Source organism: Bombus fervidus, chromosome 5 (genome assembly GCF_041682495.2).
Source record: "Bombus fervidus isolate BK054 chromosome 5, iyBomFerv1, whole genome shotgun sequence".
In the NCBI taxonomy this organism is placed as follows: Eukaryota; Metazoa; Arthropoda; class Insecta; order Hymenoptera; family Apidae; genus Bombus; species Bombus fervidus.
The window spans coordinates 16878394-16898006 of record NC_091521.1 but is presented as its reverse complement, the minus strand read 5'-3'; the positions used below and the strand labels follow the sequence as shown (position 1 = coordinate 16898006).

The window sequence follows — 19613 nt, the reverse complement described above, 5'->3', positions numbered from 1 at the left end:
GAGAGTGTGGTCCACGTGAGAGAGAGAGAGAGAGCGTTGGATCCGTGGTGACGAGAGTTGCAAATTAACTATTTAGTTGTCTAAATTATAGTACGTTATTGTGATTAGTTCACGTTAAACAACCATTGTTCTTCTGTTTAATCAACATCTGTACAATCTATTCATTGTAAATAAATCACATGTTGGACTACAACGATATTTCACGCTTAGGGATAAAAGTACCCATACACAGACACCCACACAGGCATTTGAACAGGACACTTACACAGGTCATACTGGTTACTGTATAGAGAGTGGGGCTCAAAGTATTTAAGGGATCATGGGTCATTACCTAAGTCTAGTCTGAGAGTAACTGTCCAACAATCAACAATTCTTGTATACGTTGTTAATTATATCACTCGCTTGTATATATCAGATTCTGTAGTTTCTGTTCGATAAACATCGCTGAATATTATTTCAACACAAACATTGTGTCTTCCAAAGGTTATTAATGTTAACTTCAAGATTAAATTCTAACATCACAATTATTTTTACGATACTACAGTATGATATATGTTGAAACAATTCCCAGGATATAATCCTGATTTTCTTTCGCACGTTGCACAAAAAAAGTTGGGACTGAAAAAATGTCGAGTGGGACTGGACAAAGGAGTTCCTGAGATAAAACCTGATGTCGAGTCACATAGGAGTGCAAAGGGTTAATTCTCCGGCTGTGAGAATCACGATGGATCTTCGTCACTTGGATCACGCGTTTCGATTCAACGTTAAGCACTTCGAACGACGCGAATCTCTTTTGGAAAGGGAGGAAGGTCAGATTCGATAAAATTTCCTTTCTTCGTCGTTCGCGAGTCCTTTGGTTTAGACGAATCTCTTAGTAGACGGCGAATAATACGACGGTAACGCTTAGACGCTACTTTGATAGATCACGCTGAACTTTGGATAGATAGCTGTCACTTCTTTCACAACGATAAAGCTCTTTCCTTCCAGTTAGGACGTTTTTAACTTAATAAATCTCCGAACGTATTAATCAAGTTTTTATTCTTTTGCCTGGTAATAAAATACGGTACGATAGTGGAAGAATTAAAAAGAAAAAAAAAAAAAAAAGGAAAAGAAGAAGCAACAAGACAAAAAGGGGAAGGAACGAAGACACGCGAGCTGTATCGATTTCGCGCAAAAATAAAGAGAAACAAACCTATTGAAATGGTATCCAGCTTTTTCCCCTTCGTTAACGCACGTCGAATTCGCTTAACCGTCGATTCTCGTTGCAAAGGAGGACGTTGGGTAACCGACCACCTCTTCTGTTCACTGTTTATCGGAATTCTATCTGGTAACTCTTACGATACTCGATCCGTAGCGCATCCACGGGGTTCTGGTATGCCACAGTGCATATACGAGCTTCGCAGAAGAACCACGGTCTTTTGAATAAACCTGATAAAAATCGGTGGCATTTTGTAAAGCAATGAGGAAGTTGAAACCTATGGCCTCTTTCTTCGTTTTCGTCTCGGTGCGTCGCGAACTTGTATCACCTATCGACTAAACATTCCAATGAATTCGATTCCGGTCGACGCGAAGGAACAACGAGGAAGAAACGCGTGCTCTTTCTGTTTTTATGGAAGTTCGATCGCCACAAAGTCTCGAATGCACATCTTGTTTAATATGCGATTGCCTGGCTCCATTCGCGGTGCATTCTTTCGTTTTATATGGAAATAATAGACGCGCAATGTTTTTTGTTTTATATTAGTTTATCGAATTATGCACGAACATAATAATAGAAATAGAACGAAATGCATCACATCTAATTCGATAAAACAATATAAAACAGAAATTGTTGTTCATGTATTTTCACCTTATGAAACGAAAGAAACTTTTCGGACAACCCAATATGTGAGTTTATATGCGAGCTTACGTGTCGTTCGATACATCTTGGTATATTCGTAATTTATGGTTTCAGTTTGGCGAGACGACGTTTTTCCTAGCAATTGGTAGAATTGAAACGCTGGTAAATGGGCCCTCTCTTGTATAGTTGAAGCAATATTATTAATGAGATTAAGGAGAGCGACTGCGTAGAGCATTGTTGACTTTTGCCGACGCTCGTATCGAAAAGATTAAAGTTCTGCGAGTAAGTTAGTCGAGTCAAGTAACTGTAGTTAGTTAAGGAATAATACAGTTCGATTATAAAAGCGAATTTTTCAGAAGAAAATTTTCACAAAGTCAGTTGGTTATACTATTCAAGGTGAAACCACCATATTAGTAAAACTATAGATAGTAAATTGGTTTCGTTCGTTTAGCAATTAAACGACTAGCAATAAAGTTCTATCAGAAATTCATAAATTATACAAATCGGAAGTTTACAAATCATCCTATTCAACGTAAAGTTATAAAATTGCGAAAGAGAAGTTCGCGATCCGCAACTTTCGAGCTATAGATTATGTTACATTTTGAGCTTGTTCTTCCGTTTTCAGAGTAATTCTTCGTTGATTTTCTTGACGTGATATGTACCAACTCTTTAAACTAATAGAATTTGGTTTCAATAGAAATAGCCTCGTTATATAACGCACAAAGACTATCGTGGCTGATTACGTGTTTTCTAAAAGAAAATACTTTTCACGCTATCTTGTAAAAGTTATCGGTATGTAACTGTTTCTTACTACAGATTCGAAAATATTAATATAACATTTATTATTTACGAGCAAAGAAAAATCTAATTATAAGACTAAATGGCACTGGTGAACACCTAAACTCGCGTTTTATACGTTTCGCTGCGCGTGAAAGCAGATCCTGGAAAGTTCTCACCAGTCACTGTCGTTCTTCGCCGGATAATGCCGGCGCGGTTGTTAACTTCCGGCTGTGCTTACGTTTTGGTACCCAGCCTCCAATTAAACGGCCTCTACTACGATCCTAGTCTCGCAAATTCTATTATTTCGCGGCGCGAGTTGCCTCTGCTACCATTTTCACGAGTTTCATATGTTGCGAATATTTCCGGTTAGAACGTGTTTTACACGTTGTCTTCGTTTATATTTTCTTCTTATATCTGTCAAACCAGACTGATAGAGACATCGGTGAAACGATTCTCGTTAACTTTGTTGAAATTATTATGTGAAATCTTTTAGCGCAAGTTGATTGTTTTTATAATCTCAGCGCTCTTTCTAAATGAAGACACATTGGAAATTTTAAGACAAATTGCAATTAATAAACTACTTATTTTACGCATAACTATAAAAAACAAATTCACACGATAAATTGTTTTATACGCCATCGTTTTTATTATCATCACGAAGTAAACAAATACGTGGAGCTTTATATTTAGACGGAGAATATTTCCACGATCTGGACGTTAATTAAAATATTTCAATAAAATCCAAATTTCGATTTCCAAGTCTCTGTTTATTGGTTGGTTCTGATCTCGCTCGAAAATTCATCGCGTTTTATATCTTCGATAAAATTATTCACGGGGACATTAGCTATGAAATCAACGTGGCATTATTCAAATTCTCCAAGCGACAAAGTAAATGGACGAATTCATACGGATTATTCGGACCGACCTCGAATAAACGACCGGACAGAGTCAAAGAGTGAATTAAATTAATAGAGCTCGCAAAAGAGTATGACCGGAATGGATTTATTATTAAGCAGACGACCATTTTGGTCTATCGATGTCGAAATTTTGCGACGCGTTAGTCGGAATTTTTAGATTTGCAGGCAACGATCACTTGGGTTAATATTGTTTCAAGCGAAGAATTATTATACAAAAATATGTTATCAATTATTCTCATGCGGTTTAGATAATTCAGATTTCACGTATAAACGGAGTAGATCTCAACAACTTCAAACAACAAAGGAAAAGCCTTATTTTTTTTAAGCTCAAGGTTGCCCCTTCTCTTTTTAACTTACGTTATGAACTTTCGTTTACGGATCAATACTCGTTGGTGCCTTTTTTATTTAAACTATTGTATGTGGATATTTGCGATCGTATATAATTATTTTGTAAATAACGAAAATCGTAAAGAACTCGAGAGCCATTTCAAACATCATGTCGTTTCCTTGTTCTTGGTAGAAAAGCAGATTTAACAGGATAGTACTTGCCTTTCAGTCTTCATAATTTCTTAATAATTATACAGAAACTAATCAGGAACTTCTGCGTTATAAATCAAAGAACACAAAAGCTGCATATAAAACCGAGATCAGCATTTTTATGAAAGAAGATCCTATGCTACGGGGCCGGTAACATAATTCTAACACTCTGCATATTCCCCGTTTGCCAAAGTATAGCGTATACAGGTGGAGGAGCCATAAACCCCGAACTTGTTACAAGCTAGACTTCAAAGTCGAGGCCGAGGTTCGTTCTCGTTAAGGCAAAGACAGAGCTCTCCGGGATTCGTTTCTCACGGGGCGAATATAAATATGGAATTAAGTAAATTCGTTCGGATACTCACTCGGATAAACTCGCAACGGGTCCGTATCCGGTTTCTTGACGTGCTTCCGGCCGTGGTCGCCTGAAAGTTTAATTACTCCTTCAGTTATATGCACGCCACGACGGTGTGGAAATTTTATGAATATCCACCGGATCCATGCCGGGGGACATCTTTCTTTTCTCGTTACTTTCCCTTCGTCGGGAACGACGGAAACGTTCTTCGCTTTTTCTCCTTCGATGCTCTTCGAACGTTGCTCAAGATACGTAGCTCAAGGTGGTCTACGTTAACGTTGCCAGAGGATAACGATGCTTCCAAGAGAAGTTACTTTAACGATCTTTAAAACAGTATATTTCTCGTGACACTTTGATTTAGAACGATGGAACGCGAACTGTGTGATATTCGACGTACAAGTTCCATTCGTATTTCGACTCGTCGTTCAACTGTGGGATATTTATGGAAATTCGATCTATTTATTTTTTGCGATTGTGACCGAAGAAGAAAATGCGTCCAGTCATTTAGAATTATATAGGAAATATACGAAACGATATTTAAGGAAAATACGACGCAAAGATCGTTTCCTTCTCAATTTATCGCGACACGACACGGTGCAACTTTATTCGCGACCGAGTAAAGGAATAAAAAAAGAAAAGTAAAGAGAAACAGAGACGAGGGTGAGTAATTGTTTGCTTCCTGGATCTTGTTCGCTTGTCTTTTCCTTTCTTCGTTTGATTTCACCCGGTGTATCTTGTAATTTGCCTAGAGATAATGGTAGATTGATGGTAAGGGAGGAAGGAAGAAGCGACAGTTCCTTCGTCTTGGGATGCTTTCCTTCTTCCTTCACCGAGACAAAATTAGTCTGATAAAGGAAACGTGTACTACCGTTTATATTTAATTACCTTCTATACTTAACGCTTACAAAGGAAAGTCATTGGACTGGAAGTATCAAATTTTTGCCTATGTAAATAATAAAAAGTGGTAATTGTAACCCTTTGCGATACGATGGTTCCGCAGTTTCACGATCAATTTGCCAACAAAATACGTTATACCATAAAATCACTAAAAATGAATATTCCGTGTTAGCTCTTTTTACGTTTTACAAAATTTTCTACGTTATTTAACCTCGCCAACTTTTATCGATTTCTTTGCGTTTAATCGACGTTTCGATCATTACGGGAAAAAAGCTTCGTAAAGAAGCAAACAAAATTATTCAAATTCCATCTGTACTATCAATTCCATTAACATTTACGGACGTCATGTGCTAGAAAAACCAGGTTATTCGCATTTATTTACGTATTCTCGCTGTTGCACAAGATTTATTCGCGTCGTAATCATTGGATCGTAAAGAGAAACAGGGATGAAAATTTCCCAAAATTAATGTACAATGACCGTGTATATTTTTCGACGCGACGTCACGAGATACATATTCAACGATAATAACGGCATACTGGCCGCTGTGATAAGTTACATCGTCGAGTATAACTCGTTGCTCGTATGCACTCTCTTATGGAACTCATACAGACCTGTCTGTCCGTGATTTTTTAGCGAATTAGCGTCCGCCTCGGGTCCGTACGTCATCAACGCGCCCATTAGGACGATTAGGACGACTTGGACGAAGAACAGCTGGCATACTTGTTGCTTTTCACGCACGGAGAACATTCCCTAATGAAAGAAGCAAAGATTTAGCGGAAACTGGATAAATGTTTATTAACATTAGCTTTAATAACCGGCGCCACGTCTTAAGAAGTCAAATTGTAAGCTGAACGTTATTGGCCGGGTACGTGTCTAAGCATTTTTTAAATCTGAACTTTGTTTATGAATAAATGTGTCATAGTTGAAGCGATCAATGTTATTTACCGTAGATCGTTTAGCTACGTGGAACAAGCAATATTCGCTATTATTATCAGACCGCGAATATCTATGTAACTTCGATACAGGAAACTTGATTCCATTAAAACCTTTTATTTATTTATTTCACTTTAGATATTTTATATAACTTTGTATACCATATTTTTCATTTGTTCGTTTATTACGTTGCGTTCGAGTATGTTCCTGTATCTTCAAATTTGTCGTAAGTCCCGTTATCACATGTAGAACTAGGAATGCGAGTGGTGTAGGTCGTGCTGCTGCGTAAAATAGTGTTCTGCGTTTATTGTTACGAAGCGTTCGTTACATTTCTTCGAGTAGAGAAATCATTTCGTATAAGTCACACGGTATTATAGATGTGGCAAATAGTAGAGGGATTATATGAAGGTAATTAAATGAGAGAGAGAGAGAGAGAGAGAGAATGCAAGAGTAGTATAATTGCGAAGGTTTGCAGGAAAGTTCCGGACATAATTCACGAATAATATTATGATTAATGACTAATTATTACGATCATATCTAATACGATGGCAGAGACGTTGCTATGCGACTGCAAGTACATTTCTAACTATCTGTTCGTGAAAATATTTAGTTTCGTACTAAACGTTTTTAAAATCGATCTTTCCAACAAAGTTCTACTTCAAACAAACGTCATTCTCTATCTTTTATCAATCCGTTTTATCAATACGAATCATTCGATAATTCAATATTGCAATCTACACATTCTGCGTATCAATTATAATCTAATAGCGAAGTTGCGATACAAGACAGCAAATACATCCCATAAACATATTTACACTATTATATTACGACCAAATTAATTAGCAAATATAGATATAAACAGAAATTCCAATAAGCAAATGTTATATCCTCGACAATCTCAAACTGTTACACGTATCGCAGCTGTACACTCAATAACAGATCGAAATTTTCTGATAATCTGTTCTTAAAAATCGTCAGGAAATATACAACGGTTCGTGAGATTGTACATAGTCGGCGTTATAAATATAAAATGTTCGTCGTCTAGGATGAAAACGAGGAAATAATGCTTGCAATTATTCGGAGGTTTAAGCAGAAAAATCGCAAGCGCGGTACGATGGAAAACTCGATAATTCGTTAATCGTTTACAGAGATAATATTTGTAAGGCAAATTGCGTGCACGTGAGCGATTCAGGTAGATGTTACTCGGTTTAATGATATCATATAATGTTAAAGCTGAAATTTCAGTCGCGTCGCTCCCACTTCTGTCACTCTCCATCCGTTTTCATCGTTTTATATTTCGATGCTGATTTTCCGCCGATAATTGCAAGCGGGAAACGCGCAACCAGCAAGAATGAAATTAACGAACCCGATACGTACACGCAGACGTTATTTCATCGAGGATTTCGTTCTGCTTCAGGTTTTCCGCCTCTCCGAGGTAAGATACAGCTATTCGAGTCGATCAAGTTTCTAGGTTTTAGGATTCGATCCTGAGCTTTGCACGGAATAATCAAACTCGGTGCGTATTATGAGATTATACTATTAATCTTTGATACGATAATGGAAGAACGAGGAAATGATTTGTATTAGGTTGTCCGAAAAGTTTCTTCCGTTTTATAAGGAAATAATGGATGCAATATTTTCTGTTTTAGATTATTTTATCGAATTACCTATGATCCATTTTGTTCTATCAAAATAAGGATCGCAACGTTCGACAGATTAGGTTTCACGTTTGTATAAAGATGCATCGTTGTAAAAGACGTGTCTGTAAAAGAAAGACACTTTTCCGACAACCTAATATTTTAAGTTTAGCGAGAAGAAATAACGGGAACCAGGAAACGAGTACAGCTCTATGATGGCTATATGATATTTTATCGTACAATTGTTCTATTTTTCGAAGTTATTTCGTTGTTTATTTTATTCTCCGACTCCAATACTCGTATCTTGCTCTGTATGGAGGAAATTGTAAACGAAAATTCGTCGACTTTTCGATTTCGAAATCGCTTGACGAATAATCTGTTAACCAAAGAGGACGAGTTAACTCGATCCTTGAATTACTTGTTCTTCTGGGTATCTCGCGATGAAGATAATTTCTTAATTTAAATTCTCTTAAGAAGAAAGGTTTTCCACGAAGAAAATTTCCACTTTTATCACGTAACTTTACACGTAATATCACGTTGTGCACATGCTTGGAAAAAGACTGATTAACGAAGAACAAATCGATCCAAAGCTGCGATCATGCACCGAAGCAATTCGTATTCAAATTTCACGATGGCACCGTCGTTCGCGGCGACATCGTTCAGGCAATATTTTTACCATTTTGATTTAGATAGCTTTGTAACTTGCGGCCGGTTGTAAAAAGCTCGTTTCACCCTTCACTCACTGGCCGTCGATCAACTCATAGTTCTCGCCTGACGCGACAGATATTTTATTGTTTCACAATTTCGTTTCGCCAAGAACTGTTCGTCTAAATGGAGCAGATCGTGTTCCCCGACCAGGCTATCTTAATTCGAACGACGTTGACGAATGACTGTGCCGGGGCGAAGATCGATGCAACGATGACTATAAACGACGTAACGATGATAGTTAGGCGCGCGCGTTTAAAAGGACTCTTTGGTCGTTCGAATAAATTCTTGTCTTTCGAGGTTGTGAATTCTCTGAACGGTTTGGAGAAAGGATAGATTTCGCAGTTTTGCGTTACATTATTTAAAGTTTATATTTTATATCACGATAATCTTATAATACTTAATATTCTATAATACAATGCTATTGTCAATTTTATCAAGTTTTAAATTTAGAAAAGAAGAAATAAAAATTAAGATAAGTATCTATCGATTCTTTATTTGGAAATGATATTTATTACGAAACAATACGATCTAACACAATCGCAAAAAGAAGTTCCAATTAAGATTTTTTCCTCGAATAAAACTATTTACTTTAAAACAAATTACACCTCTATCGATACCATTTGTCCCGAAACGACGCTTATTACTGTAACAACCTAAAAATACATTGGTTTGCTATCGGTAACCCATCAAAACCTATTTCCCAATAAACACACGAACGACAGTTTGGCGATATACCAAGCGGTTTGTAGAAGAATCACACACAGAGGGACAAAAGTATCTGTCGTGAAATCAACGATTCTCGGCCGATATATCGGCTTGTTCCCGATATTGTTTATCCGTTTCTACGATGGACGATCCAATTACATCACGATTGATCCTGATTGACCTCGTCGTCTAAATCTCCCCAACGGATATACGCCATTCCCTTAATGCCGACACGTTTGACGCGCGAACAGTGTCGCGAAGCTAACGTATAGCGTTTTTCAACGGAGGCGATCCGTTCGATAGAAACGTTATTATCCAGTCTTGCCTGGTGTTAATCGATTTCTCGTACAGTTCAGAAAGGAAGTGGGAAATGATCGTTGAGAACGTTCACGCCTAATATTTCATCGTGGGACGTTTGACCGGCAAACGATTTCTCGAACGCGTTGCTCGTGCCGCGTACTTGCAGTTCCAGTGATTAATTAACGCGCAATGAGTAGTGAAATTAGTCTTAATTCTCCTTTAAGTCGCGTAAGACTGAAATTTGATCGAATTAAATCTTAGTTGGAATTGAACTGCGAGTGTTCGCGCGGATTCAAATACTTTGGAAAAGTGGGAAATTTCATATTTCAAAAATGCTTGAGTATCGTAAAACTTGCTATTAAATTCTTTCTGCAAAGATTCTTGAATTTTAATTTATTTTATTCTTTTCCTGCCAACCTTTTTCACGTTTCCCTGTTTTAAATCGCACGATATTGTTTTCGTTCGGCGAGCGAACAATCAATAAAACGGAAAGTCAATCGGCTATTGTTATTACGCGATTAACTCGTAACCGCAAACTAACGTTCGATTGTTCGTCGACGATTCGAGAGGCGGTTTCTCGTCGACGATGCAAAAAGTGTCACGCGAGCGTCAAACGAAATAGCAATCGAATGTATTAGAAATGAAATCGTGACTGAACGATCCTATGTGAACAACTTCATACGGAATAACGAAACGAGATGATAGATTTCTTTGTAATTTTTTGAAAACAACGCGACGATTTAATTCGTCGCGATAGAATATTTTATAGTTAAAAACATGTATAGCATGTCTGGTCTATTTAATTTTTGTAACGCAACGGTGAATGGACTGAACGATAATAATTATAATTTTGTAGAAATAATTTTTAATCGATGCCATTCTAATCGATCAATTAATTTTAACTATTCTTCCAACTGCCCGATTCTTTAATTTTCTTGTTTAAAAAATGTTTTAATCGTCAAACGCTTGGAGCTTCGTCGCTCGTTGTTCCTTCGATAATATCACGTTTAATCAATTTCTCTGTATTATTTTATTGCTGAACCGCTAATGGGTTAAAACACGGACAAAAGAAGATATTGCGACCTATTTTTATTAAAAGTATAATAAGAACTTCTATCTTCTGAATTCTCATTATTTAAATGCTTTTACTGTATAGAAGATTTTAATGGCGCTCAGAAGCGAAACGTTAGATACTGTCCTCCTTCGATCGTTCGTACAATGCGGAAAAAACAAACAAAAAAATAAATAGAGAGAAAAGAAAAATATCGATATCTGTATGCGAGGAAGCTCTCGAATTCAATGGAAAATCGACTGGAGAGGCTGAAAAACTTGCGTGATTCCGGCCCGCCGGAAAAATATGGAACTCGTAACTCAAACCTTTACCCAAAACATTCCTTTTTCTCTTGCTATTACCATTTTGCTTTCTCTCTTCTGTTGTTCCTTTCTTTTTAAATCGCATAAAAATCAATACCCGACAAAAACAGGTATTACGTTGCTGTATGTCGAATAGAATAGAGGAACTCGCCAACTCTTGATTAAATTGTCCCCCTTTTTCTAAAAATTATTTTTTCCTATCTTTTATATTTTTTTACGACATACTACAAAAAATTCCACGCCTAGAAAGCATGAAAAAATGTTATTCTATCTGTGTATTCTTCCAGAAATATTCTACTGTTGCGCAGATGTTAAAAATATCAAACCACTTTACAATTATAACGATGGAAACTAAAAAATCGACACGGATAGGGAAATCCGTGGAAATTAATCGTTGTAAATTTACAAATTTTCTATGAACAATTATAAACTCGTAATTCTGACCACTCTAACAGCCGAAATATCGAGACTGGAGATTCACGAATTTCTCAAATCGAACATACTTATTATTTATTCTTTCCCTAAGTTCGTTAAACGCGTTAATATTTCAAAGATATGCAGTATCGAAATTAGCGTTGCAGGAACTAGTATCGATGGAAAAAGAAATTTCCTTTGTCGATTCGCATAACAAACGAATGGCAGAATGTCGGAGAACCAAGCCAATCCCTTTATCCCAATCAGCGCTAAAAACAATTCTCTATTAACATTCGAATTCTATTAACGACTGAAATAAAAAATTTGTATCAAATGACACGATGAGATATACGATGGAAAAGAGGAAAACAAACTATTATCCGTATACTCTAGAAAAAAATCATTCGGATCATGAAAAATTCTTTTCTCTTCGAAATCATTCGATTATTCTGACTACTCTGTTAGTTCCATCGTTAATGATCTCATTTACAAATTTCTCAAATTAATTGTTCTTCCGAGTTCTTTAAATATATTGCGGCAGGTACTTCAAGGATATTCGATACGAAAATTAGTATCGAAGGAACCAACACCGAAGAAACACAAAATTACCTGTGTTCCTCGTTTTGCATAGCGAATAGCTGCTAACACGTGGAAGAAACAAGCCAATCCCTTTGTCTCAATCGTCGTTCCTTTATGGCGAAAGGAGGGCAGGGCTTGATTTGTGAGCGGCACAATTATTTCCACGTGGAAAACTCTGCCAGTGGAATGGGTTTCCGATGGAAACAGAAGCAAATCACGGCTGCAGACACTGCAGAGGATTATACGGAAGCTGCTTTCATAAATTATGCGATTTATCTTAGAGCTCGCGGATGCTTTTTTAGAATAACGATGAGCTCGAGTAACTAGCATCCGCCGTCCTTCTTTCTTCATTTTTTCGCCCCACTTTTTCGCGAACCAGGACCGTTCCACGTCTTCGCAAGGGTTGGGTAAGGTACACGAAAATCAATTTGCTTCTCTACGAACCTCTCGGCTCACACAAGATATTTCCTTGACCGCACAGCGAAGAAATCGAATTTCCTTTTCATCGAACGACCACACGGACTCGTTTAAATCATTCGATTTATCGTCATCCCCTTCTTCTTCTCGTCACTTTCGCGTATTACGTCGTTGATTACTTTTATTTATCTAAATCAGTTTGCTTTATCTTCGCTGGTAAGGAATTTTTACGATGAGATCTGCTAGAAAATATGCAGAACCAAGTATTTATTAAATATTTTCAAGGAAACTAAATCATTTGGTAAGATATTTGAAGACTTATTTGAAACGGTGTAACATATTATGACAGACGCTATGATACTACGATAGGCTGTGATACACTTTACAGTTGCCGTAAAGCATGATCCTAAAGAGTGGAAAATTTCATTGCAGAAATAGAATACAGAAAGCTACGAAAGAAATTGCATTTTAATCCCGTTCCTTGTCTGTCAGAAAAACGTTTACAACGCTTAATTTCCTTTTATGGAGCGTTTCGTATAGCTACCTTGTTCCAAATACCTTCTCATTAATGTAACTAACGACAAAATAAATCTCAATTTAGAGGGAAAAAATTCAGCCTGAAATTTACCTTGAAAAATCTACGATACGCAACAGACTGAGAACAAAATACACAGTAATCTGCCCTTATTCGGTCATTAACTTATCCGGTCAATCGTTCTCTACGTTTAATCAAATAAACTTCTTCTAGCAAACATCCAAACTACTGATCGGTTCTTTCGTTATCCATTTTGTTTCTACCCTTTCGACCAAACCGTCAAATCCACGTTGTTCAATGTAATCGATAGATTGCGGGCATAGATTTTCTGCATATTTACATTGACGGACGCAGTTAAAGAAATAGAATTTAAATAGAAATTTCACGCTCTAAGGGAAAAACTTTATAATATTCTTATTTGCCCTTTCATTCTTTACACTCTCCACGTTTTTACACAATCAAATTTCCCATAAACGCATGAACACCCGCAGTCTACTAATCTCGAACCTCGAGTAGCCTCGTCAAGGAATCTCCGCTGATCTTCCCTGGATACAAAAAAGAAAAGAAAAGAAAACAAAACAAAAGGAAAACACGATTTCCGCACACAGCACAAAACACGACAATAATCCGACAAGAACGTACAACAGGTTTATATAAACTGCGTGAATTAGCGATAATTGGTCCTTTTACATAATTCTGCGTGGATGACCATGTTTAGTTCTCCAGAAATAGGCGGGCAGCAAGGATCCCACGACGTCGCGTTGAATTTCTCAAGTTGAAACGCGAAACCACTCGGGCGACTGTATCATCGCCGACAATTAGCCTTACTAATTGAAAGTAGGCCGACTAAGAATGAGGATTTATTGTGTCCAGTCCTCTGGACGCTAATGACGCGCAAGACGAGTGGTTGGTTCGCTGTGTTACGCACGTAACGGCGAGGGAAGGTCAACGAGACGACGAGACGATGGACATGGTGGAAATAACATGGACGAAGTCGAGATGCAAGTTCAGGACGAGAAGATTTTTCGCTCAAGAGGAAGATTTCTTTCTTGACCGAGGAAGCGGATGTCGAAGCTATGAATGCAGTCGAGTTTGTACGTTTTTGGGGATTTTTGAACTCGTGTTCGACGACCGATCGTTCAATGATAAATTAATTGGCTAATCGCTCTTTCACCTAACGATTTCCTTTGCGCCATGTTATTTCTTCTCTTTTTCTTTCCTGCGAAGCTCGCGTTTCCTTCGGATCGTTAGTGCAATTTTCATCCCTGTAAACAGGAGATCGTGAAACTTTCGAAACGAAATATTTAACGTCCTTTGAATCTTCCTTATTCAACCTTTTTTCAGAATTTTTCTTTTTTTATCTGTAACCTTGTACACTTATATTTATTGTGTTTTATTACAGTAATGTCAGGAGATTTATTTTGCATGCGAATTCATGTAATTTCGTTTATTATGTTTATTATTCTTTACGTAAGTTGATTTCTTGAAATAATACGTGGTTTTCACAGCAGAATTATCTTCCTTTGGCCCGAACGCACCTTATTAGCGTCGTATTTCCATTTCCCTTCATCGCGAGCAATTTTCCAATCTTTCCAAAATTTTCATACTTGGAGGATTTTTCAATATTCTAACATTCCAACGACTTCTTCAGATTGTAACGTTCCAATGTATCGTTCGTGATGCGATTTTTTAAATTATCTTTTTAATCCTTCTCAAATTTCTCGCGTTATAACAAACACAGGAAAAAGTCGCTGTCAAAAATTGTCAAATGACATTTTTTCGCGGTCCATCTCTTTCTCGCGAATTCCAGCAGGTTTTTTTTTTAAATTCTCTCCACGGATCCGCAGTCGTGGCACGATTTACCGGAAGTGAGATTGAATCGAGGCAATCGAGCGGTCGCCATCGGTCGACTCCATCGGTCTTTCATCCGCGAATCGTTCGTGGCTAATTATATTCGAACCGCGACTTCAAATGCAGCGATTCAACGGGAGAGTGTTTTCGACGTTTGTCAACGAGCCTCGAAATGAAAAAGGTGAACGCCGTTACTCGATATTTTTCATTTTGTTTCCTCCGTGCCAGATGTCTCTATCGTAATCGTGTTCTTCAATCTCATTCTATACAGGGTGTTTCTTTTGTAACTAGATACGCTGAAGGCACGTCGTAAATAGTTGAAAATATAAGAAAGAATTATTACACGTAATACGAGTTTCTTCATACGAAAAAGAATACCGTGCGGTTTAAATAATTTTTGTAGTTTTAAATGAAGTTGATGAAAAGATTTCAAAGTATTCGTTCAAATACACGGTGCTTTTAAATATTTCGAACGTAGTGCTATACAATTTTACTCGTAATATTAATCCTCTCAAGTGGAATTTCGTGGAATCACGAGTTTTTTTATACAATTTTATTTATAACACAATATGTTGTTCGTTAAGATAATTTCAATGGTTATACACGCTATACAAGATTAGTCACGCGATATATATATATTTACCGAATCGGAAATTGCAGATGGAAGAAAAATTCCAAGATAAAAATTATAAGCACTGTTTAAACAGGCGCAGGTGGTACGTGTAAGCACATATTTTTGTTTCTAGTAGGATCAAATTTTCCAAAATTTTTGTTCAAATATTTGTTGAAAATGTTGTTTACATTCTCTGTATTGACGCGTCAGTTTACCTCGCTGATAGTTGTAATTATTTCTGTACAATAATTCTTCGCTTTGTATCTCGTTGCGTTGTTGATTTTCTTAAAGAAAAAAAGCAGCAAATAATTATCTTCCTCCGTTGCCTTGATAAATTTCCGTTTCTGAAGAAGTTACATCGTTTCGTTTCCAAGAGAAACGAAATGGAAGCTCGATTTCTCCAGCGTAAAAGAACGTTTGGTTGGAAAAGAAAAAAAAAGGGGGAAGGAAATTAATGAAATTCTTAGCGACGCAGAATGCTTTTCTAACTGCAGTGCCATTGGGAATAGGTGAATTATAAAAGGGCCCTTTTAGACGCTCTTAACAAGTGGCCGAGAAGAATGGAGTTGCATTGCGCGTGTTGCGAGAAATCCTTCCAAGAATGATTGCGAGTGAAAAGGTTTCTTGCTGCGAGACGGAGAAATTCTCGAGGCGAAAGAATATCGTTGCAAGATACTAGCGCGACGATGGCTTTTTACATATTTATCATCAACTACACGTCGAATCTAACGTTTCTGAATTTCAGAAATTCCGACATCAAGTACTTCGTGTCCTTCGTTATCCATCGGCGCACAAAATTTCGTGAAATTTTTACGGTATGTCCAACGAAATATCAAATATTCCTCGAGTCAATTCGCAAACGTTAACTCGCTAAACGATAATTCTACGAAATCTTCTGAAATTTTATGAGCGTGAAAATTTTGAACGCGACGGTTATTCAAAATAACGCGCGATATCGAAAACAACGTTACAACGTCGCTAACAGAGTTACGATTCATTTAGGAGGTGAAGATCGTTACGACGTGGAAACGTCTGGTTTGCAGTCGATGATTGCGATTTCGATACGGTTAGTTTCGAGGTATTATACTTGTATCGTTAATTGAGCAGGGGAGATCGATATGCGCAGCTGAGATAAATTAAATCGAATCTGTAAATGCGGACCAATTACCGCGGCTTTAGCTCCCTCCTGTATAACTCGCTGTAATTTACAGCCGACGTTCTGCGTGTTGATGCTTTCGAGAGTCTGGTTTCACTTAATCTCCGTAGCGCTCGATGCGTGCACAGTCTGGTCCACGAGTAATGGGGTTAAAGATCTCCTGTTATGTGGAGGTACATTTACGATTTAGGTGGATTTCAAGTTAGACAAACCAGAACCATGCGATACATAATGTAACGGTGTAATTCTGATGACCGACACGTCATTAATAATAAGAGATTAATTCAACTCCGACTAGAGCGGAGATTTATTGGAACTTTTAACGATTTAGCGTGCAAATAACGAACTTAAGGAATTTCGAATTAAGCAAATCACGACGATGTAATATATCGAGTAACAATATAATTCTTGTAAATTTCATCTTACTATCTTGTATTTTCTTCAATACGATCTTCTTTTACGTCATTATTACGAAATATAAAGATTTAATTCTACTTGCAATAGAAATTTGGCATAACGATTTAGCGTGTCAATAACGAACTTAAGGAATTTCGAATTAAGCAAATCACGACGATGTAATATATCGAGTAAAAGTATAATTCTTGTAAATTTCACAGTACTTACTATTTTGTTTTTTCTATTACGTCATTATTATAAAATATCAATATTTATTACGAAATATAAAGGTTTAATTCTACTTGCAATAGAAATTTAGCATAACGATTTAGCGTGTCAATAACGAACCTAAGGAATTTCGAGTTAAGCAAATCACGACGATGTAATATATCGAGTAAAAGTGTAATTCTTGTAAATTTCATCTTACTATCTTGTATTTTCTTCAATACGATCTTCTTTTACGCCATTATTACGAAATATAAAGATTTAATTCTACTTGCAATAGAAATTTAGCATAACGATTTAGCGTGTAAATAACGAACTTAAGGAATTTCGTGTTAAGCAAATCGCGACGATGTAATATATCGAGTAAAAATGTAATTCTTGTAAATTTCATCTTACTATCTTGTATTTTCTTCAATACGACCTTCTTTTACGTCATTATTACGAAATATAAAGATTTAATTCTACTTGCAATAGAAATTTGGCATAACGATTTAGCGTGTCAATAACGAACTTAAGGAATTTCGTGTTAAGCAAATCGCGACGATGTAATATATCGAGTAAAAGTGTAATTCTTGTAAATTTTATAGTACTTACTATCTTGTTTTTTCTTTTACGTCATTATTATAAAATATCAATATTTATTACGAAATATAAAGATTTAATTATACTTGCAATAGAAATTTGGCATAACGATTTACCGTGTAAATAACGAACTTAAGGAATTTCGAGTTAAGCAAATCACGACGATGTAATATATCGAGTAACAATATAATTCTTGTAAATTTCATAGTACTTACTATTTTGTTTTTTCTTTTACGTTATTATTATAAAATATCAATATTTATTACGAAATATAGAGATTTAATTCTATTTACGATAGATATTTAGCAGAATCTTCAACGGATAGTCGACGAGCAACGAATTTCGAGATCTCGTAATTTACAGTTTAACGAAACTTCTAGTTGATCGAGCGAGGGAAATCTCATTCAAGATTTAAGGATTACAAATATTGGAATTTTATTGGTACGATCTTCAAGTATTTTTCCCACCAAGGTGGAATTTCAACGTCTATAGAATTTTCTAGAGTTCTCGTTGAGAACTCGAAGAACTGATATAGAATAGGTTTCTGTGGAGTCGTCGATACCGGAATAATATTAGTTCCGCGTGAGAAACGTCACCGTCCATAGAAAATTTCCCAGGTTTCCCACTAGTGAGTTTTAAGATCCATAGAATTGCTTCATGGATTGTAACCGTAGAGCTTATAGATGATAGAATTTCTCCCTTGCTCTGTCTCTATGAAGCGGAAAACAGGCAATTCACCGGAGTTGATCGATGTAGATCCATAAATTCGCGACATCGTTGGCCCGGTAATCGAACACGGAGATATTTATTATATTTATGAGCTACTTACGGGAACACATTTCCCAGCGTGCTTACCGTGTCTCCGTAGAAAAGCCTTGGATGGAAGTGAGCCACTCCGTAGTAATTTATGCCGTCATATCGGCTACTTCTCGTTCGCTCTAAATTCACGCTAAAACCGGTCCTTCGTTTGCCACTCGCGAATCGATGCCTCGGCCAATTTCACGAATTACAATTACGAACAATTAGAATTGCTAAATTTTGCCGAATTAAAATTAAAACAACGAAGGAGAAGTCAGAAAGATGAGAGAAGCGAACGATAAAATAGATTTATGAGGGAGAATAAGTTGAAAAATTCGGGTAAATCAAGGTGTACTTTTTCCGGAGAAACTTTCGCCAAGATCGATGGTATCGCACGAAATCGTTGGGTTGTTCTCTCGAAGACGGACAAGCACGTACTCGGAGCAAACAGTCGTTCAATGCCGACGGATGACACGCGATCGATTTGCGTTGGAACACGAATCGATGGGCGATCGTGTATACTCAGACGATTATGTATTGCGACGAACAGTTGAAATCGGGACAGCTTCGCTCGAGTCGCAGGAAGTCGATTATCGCGTGCTTCAAAGTTTGCCAAGTTAATGCTAAAATGTTTTTTTAACCGATAAAAAGTCTCCTATAATACACAGATATTTAAATAAAATTATAAACATTATGTAGGAATCAAAAAACCAAGGGAACGAAAATAGTAATAGATAAGAACCGAGAACGAAGTATTTTCAAGATATTTTAACGAGGTTAAACAAAAATGCTATGGATTTAATGTGTTACCATTATTTCGAAATTAGTCGCGTGATTCACGGAATAAATATGCCACTTAAATGCGCATCAGGCATGGAATTAGCGAATGCACGTTTGTCGTAGGATAAACAGATTATAGAATCACGTGCGATTTACTAATTTCATTATTTATTGTTAGAATTTAATCTTGAAGTTGAGATTAATAATCTGTGGAAGACACAATGTTTATGTTGAAATAATAAACACAACTATAGAACCTGATGTATACAAGCGAGTGATATAATTAACA

General features: G+C 36.8%; 1 protein-coding gene across 4 annotated transcripts in view; it reads right to left on the bottom strand.

Moving 5' to 3' along the window:
* The window catches only part of Rh50 (Rhesus blood group-associated glycoprotein Rh50), a 43689-nt gene extending 24624 nt beyond the window's left edge, over positions 1-19065 (bottom strand). For 2 of the 4 annotated variants that reach the window (XM_072003052.1, XM_072003054.1), the window contains exons 1-3: positions 6416-6442; positions 5933-6071; positions 4434-4493 (exon numbers count right to left, since the gene is read on the bottom strand). In XM_072003052.1, the coding sequence (XP_071859153.1) occupies positions 4434-4493; positions 5933-6071; positions 6416-6427 (211 nt within the window). In that variant the 5' untranslated portion in view covers positions 6428-6442. Of the gene's footprint in view, positions 1-4433; positions 4494-5932; positions 6072-6415; positions 6443-8567; positions 8814-13430; positions 13529-18601 lie in introns of those variants that run through there. The other 2 variants (XM_072003053.1, XM_072003055.1) reach the window with 2 other exon arrangements.
* Positions 19066-19613: the final 548 nt, after the last annotated feature.